This window comes from Hordeum vulgare, chromosome 2H (assembly GCF_904849725.1).
Source record: "Hordeum vulgare subsp. vulgare chromosome 2H, MorexV3_pseudomolecules_assembly, whole genome shotgun sequence".
In the NCBI taxonomy this organism is placed as follows: Eukaryota; Viridiplantae; Streptophyta; class Magnoliopsida; order Poales; family Poaceae; genus Hordeum; species Hordeum vulgare.
In genome coordinates, this window is record NC_058519.1 from 162517782 (window position 1) to 162537025 (window position 19244).

Sequence of the window (19244 nt, forward strand, 5' to 3'; positions counted from 1 at the left end):
ATGCCCCAAAGGCCGGAAAAAACTGCAACATATTGAACAAAATGAAAAATGTATTGCATGCATATTACACAACACATCATTTACAATATACAAACCATCTATATCATCTAACAACTACACAAAAATCCCTAAAACTAAAATCATCTACTAATCTAACATCATCCATTCTTCAATAATGCTCTCAAAATAAGAGGTTATAACAAAAATAAACTAGTGGGATTGGGCGAGAATACCTCAAGAATGCTTGGGGGCTTAGATCCACAAACTTTGATGAAGGAGGAGGTGGATCGGAGGAGGGGGTTGAGGGAGAAGAGGGGCGAGAGAGAGAGAGCCAGATGCGTTTCTCTGGTGGAGGAGGAAGAAGATGGACTGGTTGGGAAGGGGTGACTGATTCACTTAACAGGGCGAGACACCAAGGTACGTGGCGTCTGGGTCTAGAGACCAGACGCCAAGGTCCCCGGCGTCTGGTCATTTATCACATCAGTCAGTCAACACAGTTGTCGGTTGAGCGGGGCCCGTACCAGACGTCATGGTCTCTGATGTCTTCCGTGCAACCGAGTCGTCACGAATGTTGACGTCACAGAAAAATATTAAATTGAAAAAGAAAAAAAAGTAATATCAAATCTGAATTTTGTTTGCCACAAGTGTAAAAAAAAATGTCCCCTGGCTGCAGCCGCCGAACGCGACAAGCCCCTAGGCACCCTACGTCTCATGAACCCTAGGCACCCTGGCACTGCTTGGGCGCTAGCTTTAGCCTTTAGGTAGGAGACAATGCATGTACTGTGCTACCACTATATCATGCACTCAACTACCGTTGGGTGAATGAATCTGACAGAATTGCGTGGCGTCGACGAAACCGAAACGGCGCGCCGTAGGTAGGCCCCGTTGATCTGCGACATGCGAAGCTTCCATTGTTAACTGGTGGCCCCACAGGTGCTGGAAAAACTGGTGGGCACGGCTACGTGCGGTACAGTTCAGTATCCTCGATTCGTCTGTTTTGGTGTGCAGTGGAGGCACCGGGTAGGAACCAGTTTACCATTAATGGTTTCGACATTTGACCGTCATGATTGCATCTATCCATCGACATGCATTCATGCATGCATGCGCCGCACCGAGCTTGAAAGAGAAGGGTAACCCAGGTTTCTCAAGAATAACAGGATTTGTCATTGAGCAAAGTCGTATAAAAAGTATTGATCGTCGTGTGTAATTTACGGTGATGCGCATCTCTGCAGCTAAAAGTAACAAATGAATTTTTCTGGGTAAGAACTCAAGGTTTGAGGACTAGAAATTACAATAGTTTAGGCCTTCCTGAGTCCTGCGAGTACAAGTAGTAATATGTCGATTTAGGAAAAGACACTTCCTACTATCTAATGAAAGCTAGTCCCCATTGGGCATCGCGCCTGCAGATAGATTATATTGGGAGAGCGGAGAAATAAGTAGCCTCCCCCATGCAGCAGCGGTGCATAAAGAGCAGGACAGAGTAGTTGGAACCTGGGCATAGCTACCAGATCAATAACCACGCAGGGTCCCTCGCGCACCCGTTGTACCCATGTTAACCAACTCGACCGCCCCGTACGTCCACTTTGCCCGTCATCCATGGCCATCTCCCATATGCTCGTCCCCGCGACGCAAGGCAAAAGAGCGCACGCGCGGCGCGGCGTTGGTAACAAACGTGTGCCGTGCGATCGATCCATCCATCCATCCATACGATCGAATTGAACGCACCGCCTTTTCCCTCCCGATCCTTCCACCCCGCAGCGCGCCACCGATCCCCGCGTTACGCCACGCGCTCTATATAAGCTCGGCACGGCCATCACCATCCACCACACAACGAAAGCAACAGCCAGCGATCGAGACAGCAAGAAAAGCTCACTCACTCAGCTAGCTACCACCAGTCCCGATCACAGCGAGCTACCCAGCCACTCGACGCGATCGGCATGGCCAGCAAGTCGGCGTCCCTGCTGATCCTCGCGGCGCTGGTGGCCGCGGCGTGCCTCGCCGGGCAGGGCTCGGCGGCGCGCCATCTGCCGGCAGAGAAACCCGCGGAGGACGCGGTGAAGCGACCGGACACGTTCCAGGAGGGGACGGCGCTGATCCCGGGGATCGGGAGGTACGAACTGGGCACCCACTACATCCCGGACATCGGCGGGCTCGACCACAGCATCCCGGCCGCCGCCAACGGGCAGTTCATCCCCGGGGCCGACGACACCTGGGTGCCCAACCCCGGCTTCGAGGTGCCCAACCCTTTCCGCCCCGGCTCCGACTCTCCCTGATGGGTCGAGCACGTCCACGCTACGCCCATCGCCCGTCCACACGTTGCACCCATCCATCTATTTCGTAGCTAGCCTGCTATAAATCGATTTCGCTAGCTTTTTTGGTTGCTACTACAATAAAATAGCCGCTACTACATAGCCATGCATGCATGTCTGATGCATGCATGTGGCTGCGACTGCCTGCGCGCCGTCGACGTCTCGTGTTTTGATTCAAGTGGTACGTGTGTATGGGATATGGATGGATGCGTAGGAAGAAGTATCCATCGCATGTCTCGCTTGGTTTGTTGTTACCAGTGTAATGTGTTTCAGTTCAGTACGCTTTTTTTAATGATGAGAAATGGTTTAGCTTGATATATCGCCATCGTACAGTGTGATGTGCCATATACAGATATATACTCGTCAATTGCTGCAGAGAGCTCGAACCAAAACCATGGACAGTACGGAACACACAGAAGAGCTCAGAGAGTACACGAAGATAGCGTAATAATGAAGTGGACGCACCGGAAACGTGGCTCACGGCGGTGGTAGGTGTGTACACTTGTGCCAATGACAGTGCAACGATGGAGCCCCTTATTTAGCTCGCTTCGTGACGAGATAAGAGTAGGGACATGATGACAGGAATCAGAATAAGCCAGTTCAAATATGGTGTAGCCGGGGTAGCTATGGTGGAAGGGGCCAGAGTCATTGGTCCCTGCATGGAGTGATAGTCAAAGGCGGATGGGTGAAGGGAGCATTTTGGAGTAAAGATTTATCTATTTTTTGGAGAGTTGGAAGAAAGATTTAGATAGCCTGCATTTTGGCACAATGGGTCGAGGAAACATTTTGATTGACATGGAATTTCCTCTTCTTTGCGAGATAAGAGCAACTCTAACGGGGCGACCCATTTCGTTCGCCGTCGTTCGTTGCGTCCGTGCGGACAAATGTGATGGCCCAACGCGTCAACTCATTGTCAAAACGCGTCCGCGTCGATCCATTTTCGGCCTAAATTTGAGACTGACATGCGTCGGCGCGAAAGCGAAGCGGACGCGCGCGCCCTCTCGGTGTCCGCCCCAACCACCGGCGACCAACTTAATTTATGACGGCCACCCTCCGCGGGCCCACGCGTCAGCGATCGCGGTCGGCCTTTTTTAATCGGAGTGTGCGGTGGGGTTCGGCCTCATCTGCTTCCAGAACCCCCCGTCCCCATATCGCCACCTCGTCGGCGACCAAACCCTAGCCAACAGCCATGGCAGACTCCTTCCATAATAAGGGAAAGTCCCCCGTCTACCCCCGGGCGATCTCCACGCCGGTGTCTTCCCGCAGGCCTTGCGTGCGTGTCAGCGTCCCAGTGCACCAAGCGCGGTGGCACTGGGAGCACCACGTCCCGCTGCCGTAGCCTGATGTCACCCTCCTGCACCACTGGCATCTGGATCCGGAGAGGATCCCGGTGCCTGTCGTGCCGCGGTCGGCGCGAATGCACGCGGAGGAGGTGAGTCGCCGCCGGCGTCAGTTGACGCCGGAGCAACGACTCAACCCTGTGTACGTGGCCAACTCTCTCCACTAGGAGGTCTGGTTCGCGGTCGAGAACGAGGAGCAGCGTCGGCACGGCATGCGCGACGTGCAGCCAGGAGGCCCTCCGCCGCCCACGCCCGTCGTTAGCGACGAGGACCAGGAGGTTGAGGGTGCCTACCAGGCGGCTGGCAGCCGCACTCCGCGAGAGCGAGGAGGAAGAGCGACGCAAGGCCGAGGAGGCGGATGCGGCATACCATCACGTTGTCCGCCGCCGACGAGTGGGTCGTGCCCCCTCTGCCGAAGACCGAACCCATGGAGCCGCAGCGGGAGGTCTACCAATGGATCGGCTGCCTCCGCGAGTGGGTCAGTGCGCCGCCCATCTGGTTGGGCGCGACACCGTGGCAGGAGGAAGCCTACCTCCATCATTGGAGGTCGCAACATCTGGTGGAGGAGCGCGCCGACGGCCGTCGGCAGATGACGCAGGAGCGGGAGGCGGAGGAGGAACGACGGGAGATGGAGGAGGAGGAGCGCGCCCGTGCAACGCTGCCACCGCCACGAGCACAGCTCGCGCCGGCGGGACAAATGATGGAGGCGCAAGCAGCGGCGCTGTGAAACACGGCGTTCCCCTAGGCCGGCCCTGCGCCGACGCTGGTTAACCTCACCGGCCCTGGCGTCGACGACGACGACGCCTAGGGCCGCCTTGTAGTTAGGTTTTTTATGTTTAATTAATGTAATGGGGACGCATGCACTAGTAGAAAATTGCCCATTTGTCCCGATTCCATAGGCCCATTAGCCCCGGTTCTTGAACCGGGACTAAATGGTCGGGACTAAAGCCCAAAACCTTTAGTCTCGGTTCCTTTACCAACCGGGACAGAAGGGCCTCCACGTGGCCTCTGCGGGGAGCCAGACAGGAGGGCCTATAGTCCCGGTTGGTAATATCAACCGGGACGAGGAGGTGTTTTTTTTGAATGGGGGTGTGTTGGGGGTTTTGGAGGGTTAATTTAAGGGTTTCATATTGTGTTAGCTAGCTAATAGAGAGAAGTGTCCTCTCTTTCTCCGTGATGTAGAAGTAATGACTTTAGCAACTTATCCTCGGTCTCTTATGTATTTTGGCGTACCGACCGTTCATTTACAACATCTGGGCTAATGAACCCAACGTCGAAGATTCATCCACACATGAATCTAATCCGCTTTCCTTCCCCCAATGATATAATAACCAATCATGATCATACTAACAAATCATCATGATAATCATGATCAACATCATTATCATATTAATATAAAAACTCATGCATCACTATAGCTAATAATCATCATAAGCCATTACCACCAACACTATTTAATCATCATTTTCGTCAATGAGACATCATATATATAACAAAAGTTGGTCACTAGTCATAATCACAACTCCTCCTTATCATCATCAACTATAACACATTGTACCACATAATAACACATTGTACCTAGGACCTACTCCTCTCTCATAGGACCTACTCTCCCCTCTCTTAGGTAGAATATCATAAAACAACATAGGCCCTCACTCTCCATTATGGAGAATGGAGATCATCTTGTCTCCCATTCTTGGCTTACGCACAATGTTGCTTCCAAGTAGCTCTTTATGATTGACCAAACATTTTTTCCAATCTTTGATTGTCATTTCATCGGTTTTAGAAATCCGGTATGGACAGGAGTGATGCAGATACCTAGGCTGACCTGGCCGTGTTGGTCATATGCTCATGACATCAACGTGACCTCTTGGAAACATCAGATAAGGCACACAATCTTGTGGGATTTCTGTTGAAAAACATAGTATTAACTTTGTAGCTAGCAATGTAGTTTAGTTTTACAAGAATTTATGCAAAAGATGCACGGATGTCGTAATAGTAGAAAATCTTACCATGCAATCTCCATTCATATTACCTTAGTTCACCACGTGCACTAGTGGCACATAATGACCATAATGTGGGGGAGTTTGCTGATAGGTATTGTAATTCTCAAGATCATTGATAAATGTGACAAGATGATGTTTCTCCTTACAAGTTAATTCCGCTTCATCATTGTAGTAATAGGTTTTGCCTACCATCTTTCGTATATTTTTTGAAGAACAAAAATAAGCTGTCAATGAAAATAAGTTGTCAACTATTTTTAAATAAACAATATAAATTACTTAATAAATATGATTGAGAAACTCACATAATGGTAGAACTGGAGGCGTCTGCACATCGATCCGAATGTCGATATTACCTTCAATTTCATCTTCCGAATGAATATCAAAGGTGATAACCATATTAGGCTCAAAATGCATAAGCCTTGCATTGTGCTTGCCAATTTGTGCATTCAAAATAGGAGTAGGTGTCTGCATTGTACAACTTTACGGCAAAAACATAACCATGCTCGGTCCTCAAGTGAACTCTCTTTACCTCCATAGTTTTTTCAGTACTGAAACCAATCTTATTAATAGAAATTCATCATCACATTAAAGCCAAAGTACAGTAGTGATCAAAATAAATACATAACGTTCTTACATAGTTCTCATTACTGAACAACATATAGCTCTCTAGAGCATCTAATAAGAACATATATTGAAACTACTAAATTTAAATGCAACAACAAATGCGATTGGCATAATACTACCAAACCTCAGTATGAATGGCATATTTTCTAATGTTTCTAATCTTCAAGCATATTGCATTCATCTTGATCTTGTGATCGTCACGCACCTCGGCAACATCCAACTCCAATATCATCTTCTCCTCTTCAACTCTTGGTAATTTTTCTTTCATGTAATTGTTTTCTTTTTCAACCAAATTTAACTTCTCGACAAGAATTTTTATGTGGGTTGGAATTTCCGGTTCACATACCTCCTAGATTAAAGAATATATGTCATGTTGGTCGTCATAATTGTCATAAACACTAAATAAAATAAATAGTTATAAAATATAATATATACCACATCTGAATCATAGTCAGGACGAGGGCCGACGGAGGCGGATACCAAAACCATCGCACTATATAATAACAAACAATAATAGAAGTAAGAAAATTACACAAATATCTATCTAAATCATACAAGTAAGAACTTTTTTCTTTTAGAAAGAAGATAAGAAGAAGAGACTAACCACGGTGGTGCCGACGCTGAGATGGGCGCGGGCGATCGACAGCGGTGAGGACGGGGACGGGACACGAACGGACCGCCAAAGCTACACAAAACTAGAGGAAAATGGAGCTTGGACAAGGAGCTTCGAGAGGAGAAAGCTTAAATGTGTCTTGGGCATTTCATCGAACACCTCATGTGCATAGGAGGTGAGCTAGAGCACCACAAAGCTCTCCCACGTCCGGCCAAAAAAACAGAGCAGTGCACTGCTCTCCTCGCGGTCGGGTGGTATATATAGGCCAAGCATTGGTCCCGGTTTGAGGACGGAACCACGAGTGAAGGACAATATTTGGTCCCGGTTCCAGCCGAAAATTAGGACCAGTTGTTGTGGGCCAGGAGCGAGGCACATTCGTCCCGATTCGTGTCTAGAACCGGGACCAAAGGGGCCAGACGAACCGCGACCAATGGCCCACGAGGTCTGGCCGGCGCCCTGGCCTCACGAACCGGGACCGATGCCCCCATGGGTCCCGGTTCATAAGTGAACCAGGACTAATGGGATTTCATCAGGTGGACAAAAGCCCTCTTTTCTACTAGTGATGGACTCCCGTCGGCCTTCGTGACTGGCTTTTAATGTTTAATTCATGTTTATTTAATTTTGTAGAAAATGTTTTTTTTAAATCAAGCAACGACAAAATGGGTCGGGCCAGCGTTGGGCGCATGCGCCGACCCAAACGCCGAAGCGGACGTTGGTGTCCGTCGGGCCGACCCAAACGAACAAAAAACGGTCAAAATCGTCGTTTGTTTGGGTCGGCCGGTTGGAGTTGCTCTAAACAACTTTATTCAAAGGTGTCCCGTAAATCAAGATGTCATAATCCTCCTTAGACTGTATTATACGTAGTCTCCATACATGTCTTGTAATCTGTATTGTACATCTCTGTGTACCCATATATATAATATGAGATAGCCACATCCGTTTTAGGATGTCATCCTGTTTTCAAACAATCAGGTTTTACATGGTTCTAGATTAGGTCGGTCCAATGTCTTCTGCTGCCGCGTCACGTCGGCCCTTGCACCTACCGTCGTTGAAAGCCCTGGAATCGTCGTTCCTCGCGTCTCAACTATGGCCTTGGTCCATGCCCGGTCGACTCACATGGTCGCGCCTGAGGTGCACCTACCGCCATCTTTCATCGTGACGGTGCCCTTGTCTACGGCACCCTGAACCATCGTCTCTGCTATGTCCGCTTTGATCGGAGCCGACCCGATGGTGCCTTATGGGGCGCCTCCCCCTCCACATGTTGCACCGCCCCGTTACCTATGGGGCGTATCCACGCAACCCTATGGTGCCCCGACCCTGGCGTCGTCAGCCTACAACGTGTTCCCCACTTAGTCGTTGATCTACGACTCCTATCCGCTGTCGTACCCCCACTACGATGCACCGGTGCCCCCGTCGTCCTACGGCGGGCCTGCTGGCACCTCCACGTCGGAGATGGTTGTCTCCTCGCTCGTCCCTGTTGGTGCTTCGCCTCTGGGATTTTATGCGCCCACCTACACCGCGCACGCTCCCTTGGATCATGCTACGGCCTCGTCGTCGTTCTACTTCGCGCATCTCATCCGTTGAAACTCATGCAGAATAATTATTCGGCATGATGTGCACATGTGTTGCCTCTTCTCCCCAGTCGCTACCTCGAGGGGTACGTTGATGGTACCCTCTCGTGCCCACTATTGTGTCACCTGTCGTACCATGCATGGGTGGCTCAAGACCAGGCCATCCTCTCGGTCATCCAGTCCTCGCTTACGGAAGGTGTCTCGTTGCAGGTGCTCTTCGCCACCTCATCTCAGATGTGTGGTCCGTCCTACACACGAGATTTACATCTCAGCAACACGTGCATGCTCATGCCATCCACACCGAGCTTGGGGAGACCAAGCTTATCGACCTCAGCATCATCGGCTACTTCAACAAGATGACGAGCCTCGCTGATACTCTGGCCTCCATTGGCCAACTTCTTTGTCCCAAGGACTTCACCACCTTTGTTATGAACGGATTGGATGGCGACTATGATAACCTTGCGGAAAAAATCCATTTTAAACCCTGAATTTGTAGAGCTTCGGCGAAATGAACCTCCAACTCAAAATCCCTGTCGATTACACCCTAAATCATGTAATCCCGGTCTAAAAAGAACCCTGGGTTCGTTTGTCAAACCGGGATTGTTCATTTGACAGGGATTGGACTGCGTTGCGACGGACACGTGCGAAAATGACTGGGCCAGCCCAGTCAAGCCCATCTCGCTCTCGGACTTCACAATATCTAAATGCCACGTACTATTTTAAAATGCCACATACTATTTTGAAATACCACGTACTATTTTTATAATATTTAAATATATTTTGAAATGTCACGTACTATTTTTATAATATTTAAATATATTTCAAAATGCCACGTACTATCTTTATAATATTTAAATATTTTTTAAAATGGCACGTACTATTTTTATAATATTTAAATATATCTTAAAATGCCACATACTATTTTTATACTATTTAAATATATTTTAAAATACCACATACTATTTTTATAGTATTTAAATATATTTTGAAATGCCACGTACTACTTTTTATCATATTTGAATATATTCTTTACCATAATATATGTTAACCAGGTTAAAAACACATAATGTGAGAAGACCTAAGTTTAGTTCTCAAGGAATTATGGACATCTTTGACCATGGTGGCCGTAGAGCTGACTTCAAATTCAAATTAATAAATTTGTAATTTTCAAGCAGTAAAATTAATAGAGGGAGTATCAAGCAAACAAAACAGACTGACAATCCGCTATATACGATTCGAGTAAAGCATGGCATGTGAGCCTCTCCTCTACTCTCTGCAGAGAAGAAAGTTTCAGTTTTAGGTGAAATATTTGGTGCAGTAAGCTTGAATTTGTAGTCATCTGATGCTCCATACCACAGCAATCCATAGTAGTCACCTAACAACTTGAATCTGTAGTAAGAAGGTGAGGTTATATATATCAACTTTAGCATGCTAGAACCTCTTCTCTCCTGTCTGCAGAAAAGGAAGTTTCAGTTTTATATATCAAGCAGACGAACAGAGGATGTAGCAAGCACACAAAGACTGTCAGTTCGCTATACATCAAGCATCTCTCTACAAATTTATTTTTTTCATAAATAAAACACATAAAGTTGACAAGGTGTTCATACATACAGTAGAAAGAAATTGAAGCACAAAAATGGTGCAGGTTCATTGAACAGATTATACATCCAACTGAATCTGATTTTGGGCATTAATTTGCACGTGTAGGCACAGATTCATGTATTATGGCACTAGTACGAGCAAAACCATGCAATGCTTGGGCCTTGAGACATTGAAAACCCAGCGGCCATGGATGGTTAATTACAGCAACATGGATTCAGGAAACATGCATAGATATATACTGTCAAACAGGTCTGTATATATCTGCTGACCTAGCATTTGAGTGAAGCATGGCATGTGAGTCTTGATCGATCCCTAAGATCCACTATAACCCAGCGCTACAACATGAGTCAAACATGCACCCAAAGTATATATGTTGTCGGGTAATAGTAGGCTAGTTGGTTTGTTCATTCGCAAAATGCATCCACTGCCTCCTTATCTGGCCCTTGTGGTGCGTCAGAACTCGGCGGTCGCGGTGGCATCACGTAGGCGCTGGTGTCCCCGTTGAGGAGCAGCGCGCCGTCGGTGGAGAGGAGGCCCCTCCTCGCCGCGACGCCCCTGTATAGTACCCGAGGTCGAACGTCCTGCCGCTGCTGGGGTCGAGGTCGACCAGGGTGGTGAGGTCGCCGGCGACGCACTGGCCGCGGAGAGATGCCGGGCATGCGGCTGAGGGAGGACGGGGACGGGGGCGAGGACGAGACGAGGTGGGGCGCGAGGCGAGATAGGAGGCGGCGGCGAGGGAGGCGATCAACACGGGCAGCGATATGGCGTTGCAGGCGTCGAGGAGCGCGGCCAACAAATTGTAAATGAAAAAAAAACTAAAGTGGGCCGGCTCATAAGATAAATCCTGGTTAAAATTTGCTAGGGTTTGATTTAGACCGGGATTACATAGTTCAGGGTATGATCGACCGGGATTTTGACTTGGGGGTTCATTTCGCCGGACCATTACAAATTCAAGGTTTAAGATGGACTTTTTCCTAACCTTGCTGAAAATATCAATGGTGGTGACACCCCTGTGCAGCCCGTGAGCTTTAATCGGCCTCCTCGCCACAGAACAACATGTCAAGTCTTGTCGCGCCACCCCGAGCTTCACTTCTGCAAACATCGCCGCACACGGTGCTCGGAAGTCATACAAGCCACCGGCTGGTGGTAAGCAGGCCCCGTGACCTCCGGCCGCAACATCCACGCCATCCACACCCACGACTGGTGGTGGCTGCCCATGCGCCTGTTGCCCCTCCCGCGGTGCCCAGCTCCCCTACCACCTTTGCGGCCTCGCAGGCCACATTGCCTCCCACTGTCATCGTTGCTTCAAACAGGACTTCCTTGGCATCAACAACAACGACAAAGGTAATGATAAAAAGGCTGCCTTGGCGACTCATGAGCATGGACACACTACCTCATGTGACATCCTCAACTTTTGCTATAGTGATGATTGTAATTAAGCGACAGTGATCCCGCGCTAATGATGCCACGTCACCATTAATTATATCCATGATCTCGTGTTAGTTGAAACCGAATGAAAATTCGAAACCTAAAATTAAAGTCGAACGAGAAAGGTTTTATGTTGTTGAAATAAAACGTCAGGGAGCTATTAAAGTTTCCTAATATATTATAAATGAGAATCGGGAATTATTGAAATCATTTATAATTCCCATATAGTTAAGACAAAAGCTATATATATAAAGTTAACTAAAAGAAAGTAAATAAAAATAATGATAAAAGAAATAATAATAATAAGAAAAAAAGTATTAAACAAAAGGAAAAGGACCCCCCTCGCTAACTGGGCCAAAACTGGCCCAGCTAGCCTCCCCATTCGGCCCACCCCTCCCTGGGGTATAAAGCCCCGAGGAGGGGCAACCCTAGCCGGCCGAACCCTCCCCTCGCTCCCCCTGGCTGCCGCCAGCTCTCCCTCCCGCTCCCACCAACTCCCCCCGAGAGGCCGAGACCTCCCTCTCTCGGTACTCCCCCCACCCCACGAGACCCCCACCAACCCACACGTCCCCCGCTCGCCTCACCCACCCGCGAGACCCCTCCTCTCTCCCACCCGCGAGACCCTCCTCTCTCCCTCTCGGTACACCCCCCCATCGAGATCCCCACGAGCGCCTCCCAGATCCCCCCGTCGGCCCCCGGTTCCACCTCGAGCCTCCTGCCGTCCAGCGACCGAGCCACCCTCCAGCGACCCCCCCCCCCCCCCGTCGGCCTTCCCCCCCACTCCCGTGGGCCCCTGCACCCCATTGGCCCCAACCCCACAGCCCCATCACCCGCCGGCAGCCCTCGGCCAGAGGTCCCTCCCGTCGAACACCCCACGCCGGCGACCCTCCACCTCGCCCCTCGATAGCCCCGCGACGCTGGAGCTCCCCCGGCGGCCCCATCCGGGCGCCGGCCCTCCTCCGGGCCAGATCCGGCAGCCCCGCCTCACCTCCGTCGGCCGTGGCCTCCGGCGACCCTCCTCCGGGCCGGAACCGCGCCACCACCGTCATCGCCTCGTCCTCCTCCTTGCCATCTCCTCCGCCTCCTGAGAACTCCGGCTTCACCGGGCCCTCTCGTCAACGTCGGTGAGCCCCTTTTCGGGCTCCTCCCACCGTCTCCTTCCTCGCGCCGTCCCGGTTTCATTTCGGCAAACGACGCTCCGTTCCGACGCCGTTAGGATCGAATAGGCGATGTTGGAGGTGTTCCTCTCTCTCTGTGAGGTTGAGAGTTTGAGAGCCTGTGTTAACACAGAGAGTTAGGAGATGAGATGAGAAAAAGAAATAAATAAATAAAAAGACGTATGTATGTATGTATGTATGTATTAGATGTCGTACGTATTTTGTATGTATGAGATGCACGTATGTATGTATTTATGTATTTAGGTATGTGGAGAAATATGTTATGTTTTATGTAGGTAAAATGTGTATGTGGCTTAAGCCACTTACCGGTGGGGCCAACCCACCCCGTTGTCTATGACAGGGAGGCCACACACCCTCTGTTAAAGAAAAGTGAAAATTAAAATATAAAAATAAAAATATGTTTTTATTAAATAAATAAATAGATATATTAATTAATTAATTAATTAATTGGGTAATTAGAATAATTAGAGTATGACACGTGGGTCCCCCACTAAACTAATCTGATTAATTATTATTTAATCTTAATTAAAAATTTGTGTCTACGACGCTCGGGACCCACTGGTCAGTTGACCAGTCAACTATTGATGTCAGCGTGACATCATGCTGATGTCATAATACCTTTTAATTAAATTATTTAAATCTGTTTTTAATTCCTAATTATTGAATAAAACTTTAAAAATTAATATAAAATAATCCGTAAGTCAGATCAAAATATTTTCAACATGAAAGTTGATCAGCAGAACGAGACAAACCCGGATACACGGTCCATTCATCTGTCACGCGTCCCTAGCATAGCAAACGTGGAACATTTCCATTGTTTCGAGTGTGACCGGTAGTAGCTCGAGACCCGGAAAATATCGTCAGATATTCTTCCGACCTGTCTATGACGGATGTTGCTCCGTTAGCTCATGTCTAGCCTGCATCTTGCCATGTCATGCATTGTGTTGCACCGCTGCTATTATTTATTGTTTCTTCCCCCTCTTCTTACCGGTAGACCCCAAGACTGACGCTGCTGCCGGGTACATCTATGACCCTGCCGATCAGTCCTTTGCCGCAGAGCAGCAAGGCAAGCAAACCCCCTTGATCATTCCTATATCGCCTATGTCTTTCTTCCTACTGCTTGCATTAGTATTTTGCTACTATTGTAGTTAGCTCCTATATCTGATGCATAGCCTGTTTTTGATGAACTGCTACTTTCAGCACTGTACTTTAAATCTGCTTAGTATAGGTGGAGCAGTCATCCCCTCTGACCCCGTAGTCCAGTTGCCGCTTTGCTTTCAAATCTCGATCCCTGCTCGACGAGCCAGACCCGACACATCACATACACCCCCCTTAGTTGTACGACGCTACAGAGATACTATCGGGTACCGAGGGTGACACCTCCCTAAGTACTCCTTATGATATCTCTGTAGTATAGCTAGTCGGTCGTGGTTATCGAGGGTGATTCCTCTTTCACCATTCCCGAGGATGCCTCTGTCGTGCAACCCCTCAAGTGTGGGACCCCCGAGGGTGATTCCTCTAAGCCCACCTTGACGGATACATCGTTCGGAATCCAACGAGGGTGATACCTCGGATTCCCCCCGATGTTACAACCACACAGTTACTCGACCATGTTACTGGGATCATTGGTGATTAGTTGTTAAGACGGGTGGATTCCCGCGAGACTGTGTCGATGGCCTAGTTAAAATGTTAATGGATTTGGGTATTTGATCTGGGTTGGTCGGAGACCTTTTCGCACTAACCGTCTGTGTGGGAAGAATTATGGGTACTCGGCGTCGCGGTATCAGCCGAAGCTTTTCAGATGTCAGCAATCGTAGCGGTGCGTGCCCAAGTGGTCCCGAGATGCATCGAGCTTGTGATTAAGGGATGCTAGGACTGACGTCGGGCGCCCACGCATCATGCAGGAGCGCGAAGGGGAACTGGGCCCATGAACCCTTTGTGCTTAGGATTTAGACCGGCGGGCTCGCCTCTCTGATTAGTCTTAGGTGGGGCTGCGACGTGTCGATATTCCGAGGCTGGGCAGGACCCAGAAAAGTGTGTCCGGCCAGAGTGTTATCGAGCGCGTCGGGACATGTGGTGCACCCCTGCAGAGATGAAAATTAACTATTCGAATAGCCGTGTCCACGGTTACAGGACGACTTGGAGTTGTGCCCTGATCTTATACAACTACAATTGTTACTTAACTGGAATTAGTTTCCTCCGGATTGCTTCCTCGCAGGGAGTCGAGGGAGGATCTCTGGGCGTGACCTCACTTTAATATTGCTGCAACAATATGACTATTAATTGTGTTACCCCTGTTCTATTCTCGTCTATTGTTGCAAGACCCTGAAGATGCTAGTCTTCGATAGGACTAGGCCTTCTCTCTCTATTCTCGCATTGCTGCAGTCAATCCACATATAACACCCCCCTTCTTTGATATTGATGCATACTTAGAATAGTTCTGATGTAAGACTTGCGAGTACTTTGGATGAGTACTCACTGCTGCTTTGCTCCCCCTTTGCCCCCTTGATTCGTGCTACGACCAGATGATGTAGCCTAGGAGATGGAGGTCCGTGTTGACGACGACTGCTACCCCGACAGTGCCTACTACTACGTGGAGGCCGCTGATGACCAGGAGTAGTTAGGAGGTTCCCAGACAGGAGGCCTCGCCTCGTTCGATCGTTGTATCTTTTGTGCTAGCCTTCTCTAAGGCACCCCATGTTTTATGTCTATACTAAGATATTGTTGCTTCCGCTGACTCGTGTGTTTATCGAGCTTCCGTATTCTAGCCCTCGAGGCCCCTGGCTTGTAATATGAAGGAGATATTGTTTAATTTGTGTCTAGTGTTGTGTTGTGATATCTTCCCGTGAGTCCTTGGGTTTGATCGTACGCATTTGCGTGTATGATTAGCGTACGATTAAACCGAGGGCGTCACAAGTTGGTATCAGAGCCGACTGCCTGTAGGTAGCCCCCTTTCCAACTCCTTGGCCGAAGTTGAGTCTAGTGTTTGAAAAACTTTACTAACACTGATGTTGTGGCTTACGGGCCCACATCTCAATTGGGTGGTATTAGTATCTTTTACTCCTTTCCTATACTCTGGGCTCTACTCTCTCTTCTCTTTCGGGTCAAAGATTTTACTACCTCTAACATTAGGTCCTCGTAATCACATCGACCCAGAGCGCTGGACTATCTACTATTTTCTCTTGAATATATATTACACACACTGTCATTTGACATCCGTCAGTCTTATTATCAGATGCGTCCCACAAGACAGCACGTGCGCCTGACACAGGCCACTGAGACGACTGGGTTCCCGACCATTTTGGTCGACCTCCTGACCAGGCTGGGATATCGCTGGTACCCCGAGTACACTGTGTACGAGGACTTTCGCGAGTACAACCAGTACCAGTACCAGGCTGAGGTTCGCATCTTCGACCAGATGGGTGGCGAGACCCTCGAGCGCCACGTCTTCTGTGGTATTGGAGTGTCGGTCGAGATGGCCATCCATGATGCGGCCTACATCGCTATCACCTGCCTCTGTGGAGCGTACCCTCACCTGGAGGAGAGCCCTTTCAGATACATCCCACATGCTCCTGCTGGGGATGAGACTCGGTCTGATCTCACTGCCAACACTGCTGATGTTCGGGAGCGCAGCGACCGATCCTACGTCGCTGTTTGCGCCCCCTACATGACGCGTCGCTACGACGCGCGGGTTCTGGTGCAGTACACTTAGGCACTGGATCATGCTTTTCGAGCTCTAACTATGGAGCTGTATGCTACGCGCGCTCGTATTTATGACGCGTTGACAGAGCTACAGCCATCACACTGCCCGAGGGTTCCCCCTATGCACATCCGCGAGCCGAGCAGGACGGAGCTACCATCAGGTCTCGAGTGGACTGATGTTGGGGGTAGAACCCCTGCACTTGGACCTCAGCTCCTCGAGTGGATGCGGTACCCTCAACAGAGTCACAACAGAACACAGGGTCTTGTCCCTACCTTCTATCACCGCCAGCTACCAGGATTCGTTCGTCCTCTCCGACGTTGATGTAGCCTTATCGCTATATCTCGTTGTGGTACTCTTCCACCGCGTGCCTGCGTGCCGCCTAGTCAGTCCAGGGTATCGTCTAATGCGTCCAGGCTATCGCCAAATTTCGAATTTGTAATCGTTAGTCTGTAATCGAACTTATGTATGGGTCTGTATGTCGAACTCAACTACTATGAAGTATCTATCGCATTTCCCTTTCATCATGCTTGATTACTTCATGAATGCGTGAGATGCCTTTGCAATTCCTTTAAGCTAAACTACCCCTGTTAAATATTTAACAGGATGGTTAGACCAGCTGGCCACCCGCGTGGCCCTGCCAACGATGCACCACCCCGCCTCCTGAGTATATGGCAGGGATGATCCAACAGTTTGAGCTGAACCGCCAGTTTATGCAAGGGCTCATGGATCAGTTCCAAAGGCCGAACATGAACCAACCGCAAGGCGTGACACTACAAGACTTCTGCCACCTCAACCCTGCGATCTACCGCAGTTCAACTCAGCCTCTTGATGCTGATGACTGGCTCCGTGACATTGCTTACGAGCTAGAGTCTGCCAATGTGCCCCTCGCGAGCTATGTCAACTTTGTCGCCTACTTCCTGAAGGGTCCTGCTGCTCAATGGTGGGACAGCCACAGGCGCTCTCAGCCCGATGGAACTGTCATCACTTGGGCAGAGTTCAAGGCTGCTTTCCGTGCTCGCTACATTCCTCAGGGAATCATGGACCGGAAGAAGCGTGAGTTCCGTAACCTGGTCCACGGCAACAAGACTATGGATGCTTATCAACGGGAATTTCTGGACTTATCTCGCTATGCTGAAGAAGACATTGCAACTGATGCACGCAGACAGGAGAAGTTTCGTGAAGGCCTCCACCCTGATATCAAGCTAACACTCCTCGTTCAGGGCTATGCTGATTTCGCCACCCTGGTGAACAAGGCTATTTAGGTTGAGGCTGGTCTGCAGGAATACAAGGATAGCAGCAAGCGTAACCGTGACATGGGCTCATCTTCGGGCTCATCTACACAGAAGCGGAAGATCTGGATTCCCAACAACATGTACCATGCACCTGCTCCTACTCTGAGGCCGTCCTATGCTGCACCTCGCCTGCCTCCTCCACCACCTAGGAAGTCGAGGCTTCCAGCTCCACCGCCTCGAGTTCCTCCTTCCCGTCCTGAGGACGGGTTGTGCTTCAAGTGTGGCCGTCTAGGTCACCATGCTAGAGACTGCAGGCAGAATCCGAATCAGCTGACACTTCCCTCAACTGGAAGTGGCAACAACCAGAACCGCAACTTCAACACTAAGCATGCTTATGTTCGTGGTCAGGCCAACAACATTGATATGGGTCAAGCTGAAGACCAGCCTGCTACCATGATGGGTACACTTCTTGTTAACTCAGTACCTGCTTCTGTATTGTTTGATACAGGAGCATCGCATTCCTTTATGTCGGAAAATTTTGCATACATGCATGACATTAGGAGCAAGAGATGAACATCCCGATAGTGGTAAACACCCCTAGGGGCGAATGCCGAACCTCCGTGGTTTGCCCCCATGTTCCAGTTGAAATTGAAGGATTAGAATTCCTTGCCAACCCCATCCTACTAAAGTCATCCAACATTGATCTCATACTGGGGATGGACTGGTTGAAAGCTCATACGGCGTTGATCGTTTGTGCCACCAAGATCGTCCACCTCCTACACCCTTCAGATGAATTAGTAAGCTACCATGCTCATCTCGTCCGAAATGCCGAGGCACGGCTATATGCCTTGAATGCATTAAATGCGTCGCCTCTTGAAGGGATTGAAAATATTCCAGTGGTCCGAGAATTCCAAGATGTCTTTTCCAGAAGAACTTCCGGGGATTCCCCCTGCTCGAGTTGTCGAGTTTTTCATTGACTTGGTACCCGGTACCACTCCTATTGCTAAGCGTCCTTATAAAATGCCACCACATGAACTCCTTGAACTTAAGCAAGAAATTGACAACTCGCTCCATCTGGGTTTCGTTCGTCCAAGTTCCTCTCCTTGGGGAGCACCTTCTCTCTTTGTTAAGAAGAAGGATGGGACAAATCGATTGGTTCAAGACTATCGTCCTATCAACCAGGCCACTATTCAAAACAAATATCCTCTCCCTCGGATAAATGATTTGTATGATCAACTTGTTGGTTCCACAGTCTTCTCTAAGCTCGACTTGAGGTTGGGATACCACCAGATCCGTGTTCGCAAAGAGGATATTCCAAAGGCCGCCTTTGTTACTCATTATGGATCATACGAGTACACCGTCATGTCCTTCGTCTTAACCAACGCACCGACAACCTTCTCTCGGTTGATGAATTATATATTCATGGACTACCTCGACAAGTTCGTCGTGGTATATCTGGATGATATCCTAGTATTTTCGAAGAATAAAGAAGAGCATGCTGAACATCTTCGTCTTGTACTGGATAAGCTTCGGGAGCATAAACTCTATGCGAAGTATTCCAAATGTGAATTCTGGCTAGACGAAGTGACTTACCTTGGTCATGTGATTTCCAAGGATGGTATTGCAGTCAACCCCGAA

At 49.2% G+C, this 19244-nt stretch overlaps 1 protein-coding gene across 1 annotated transcript; it reads left to right on the plus strand.

The window, feature by feature from the left end:
- The first annotated feature begins 1816 nt into the window (after positions 1-1816).
- LOC123429846 (putative cell wall protein) lies at positions 1817-2626 on the plus strand. Its single transcript, XM_045113823.1, has one exon. It carries the CDS (start codon positions 1938-1940, stop codon positions 2271-2273), a length of 336 nt encoding a protein of 111 aa, XP_044969758.1. The 5' UTR covers positions 1817-1937; the 3' UTR covers positions 2274-2626.
- Positions 2627-19244: the final 16618 nt, after the last annotated feature.

What these genes read in the sequence shown, in the direction of transcription:
- LOC123429846 (XM_045113823.1), top strand. Translation starts at nt 1,938, where the DNA reads ATGGCCAGCAAGTCGGCGTCCCTGCTGATCCTCGCGGCGCTGGTGGCC.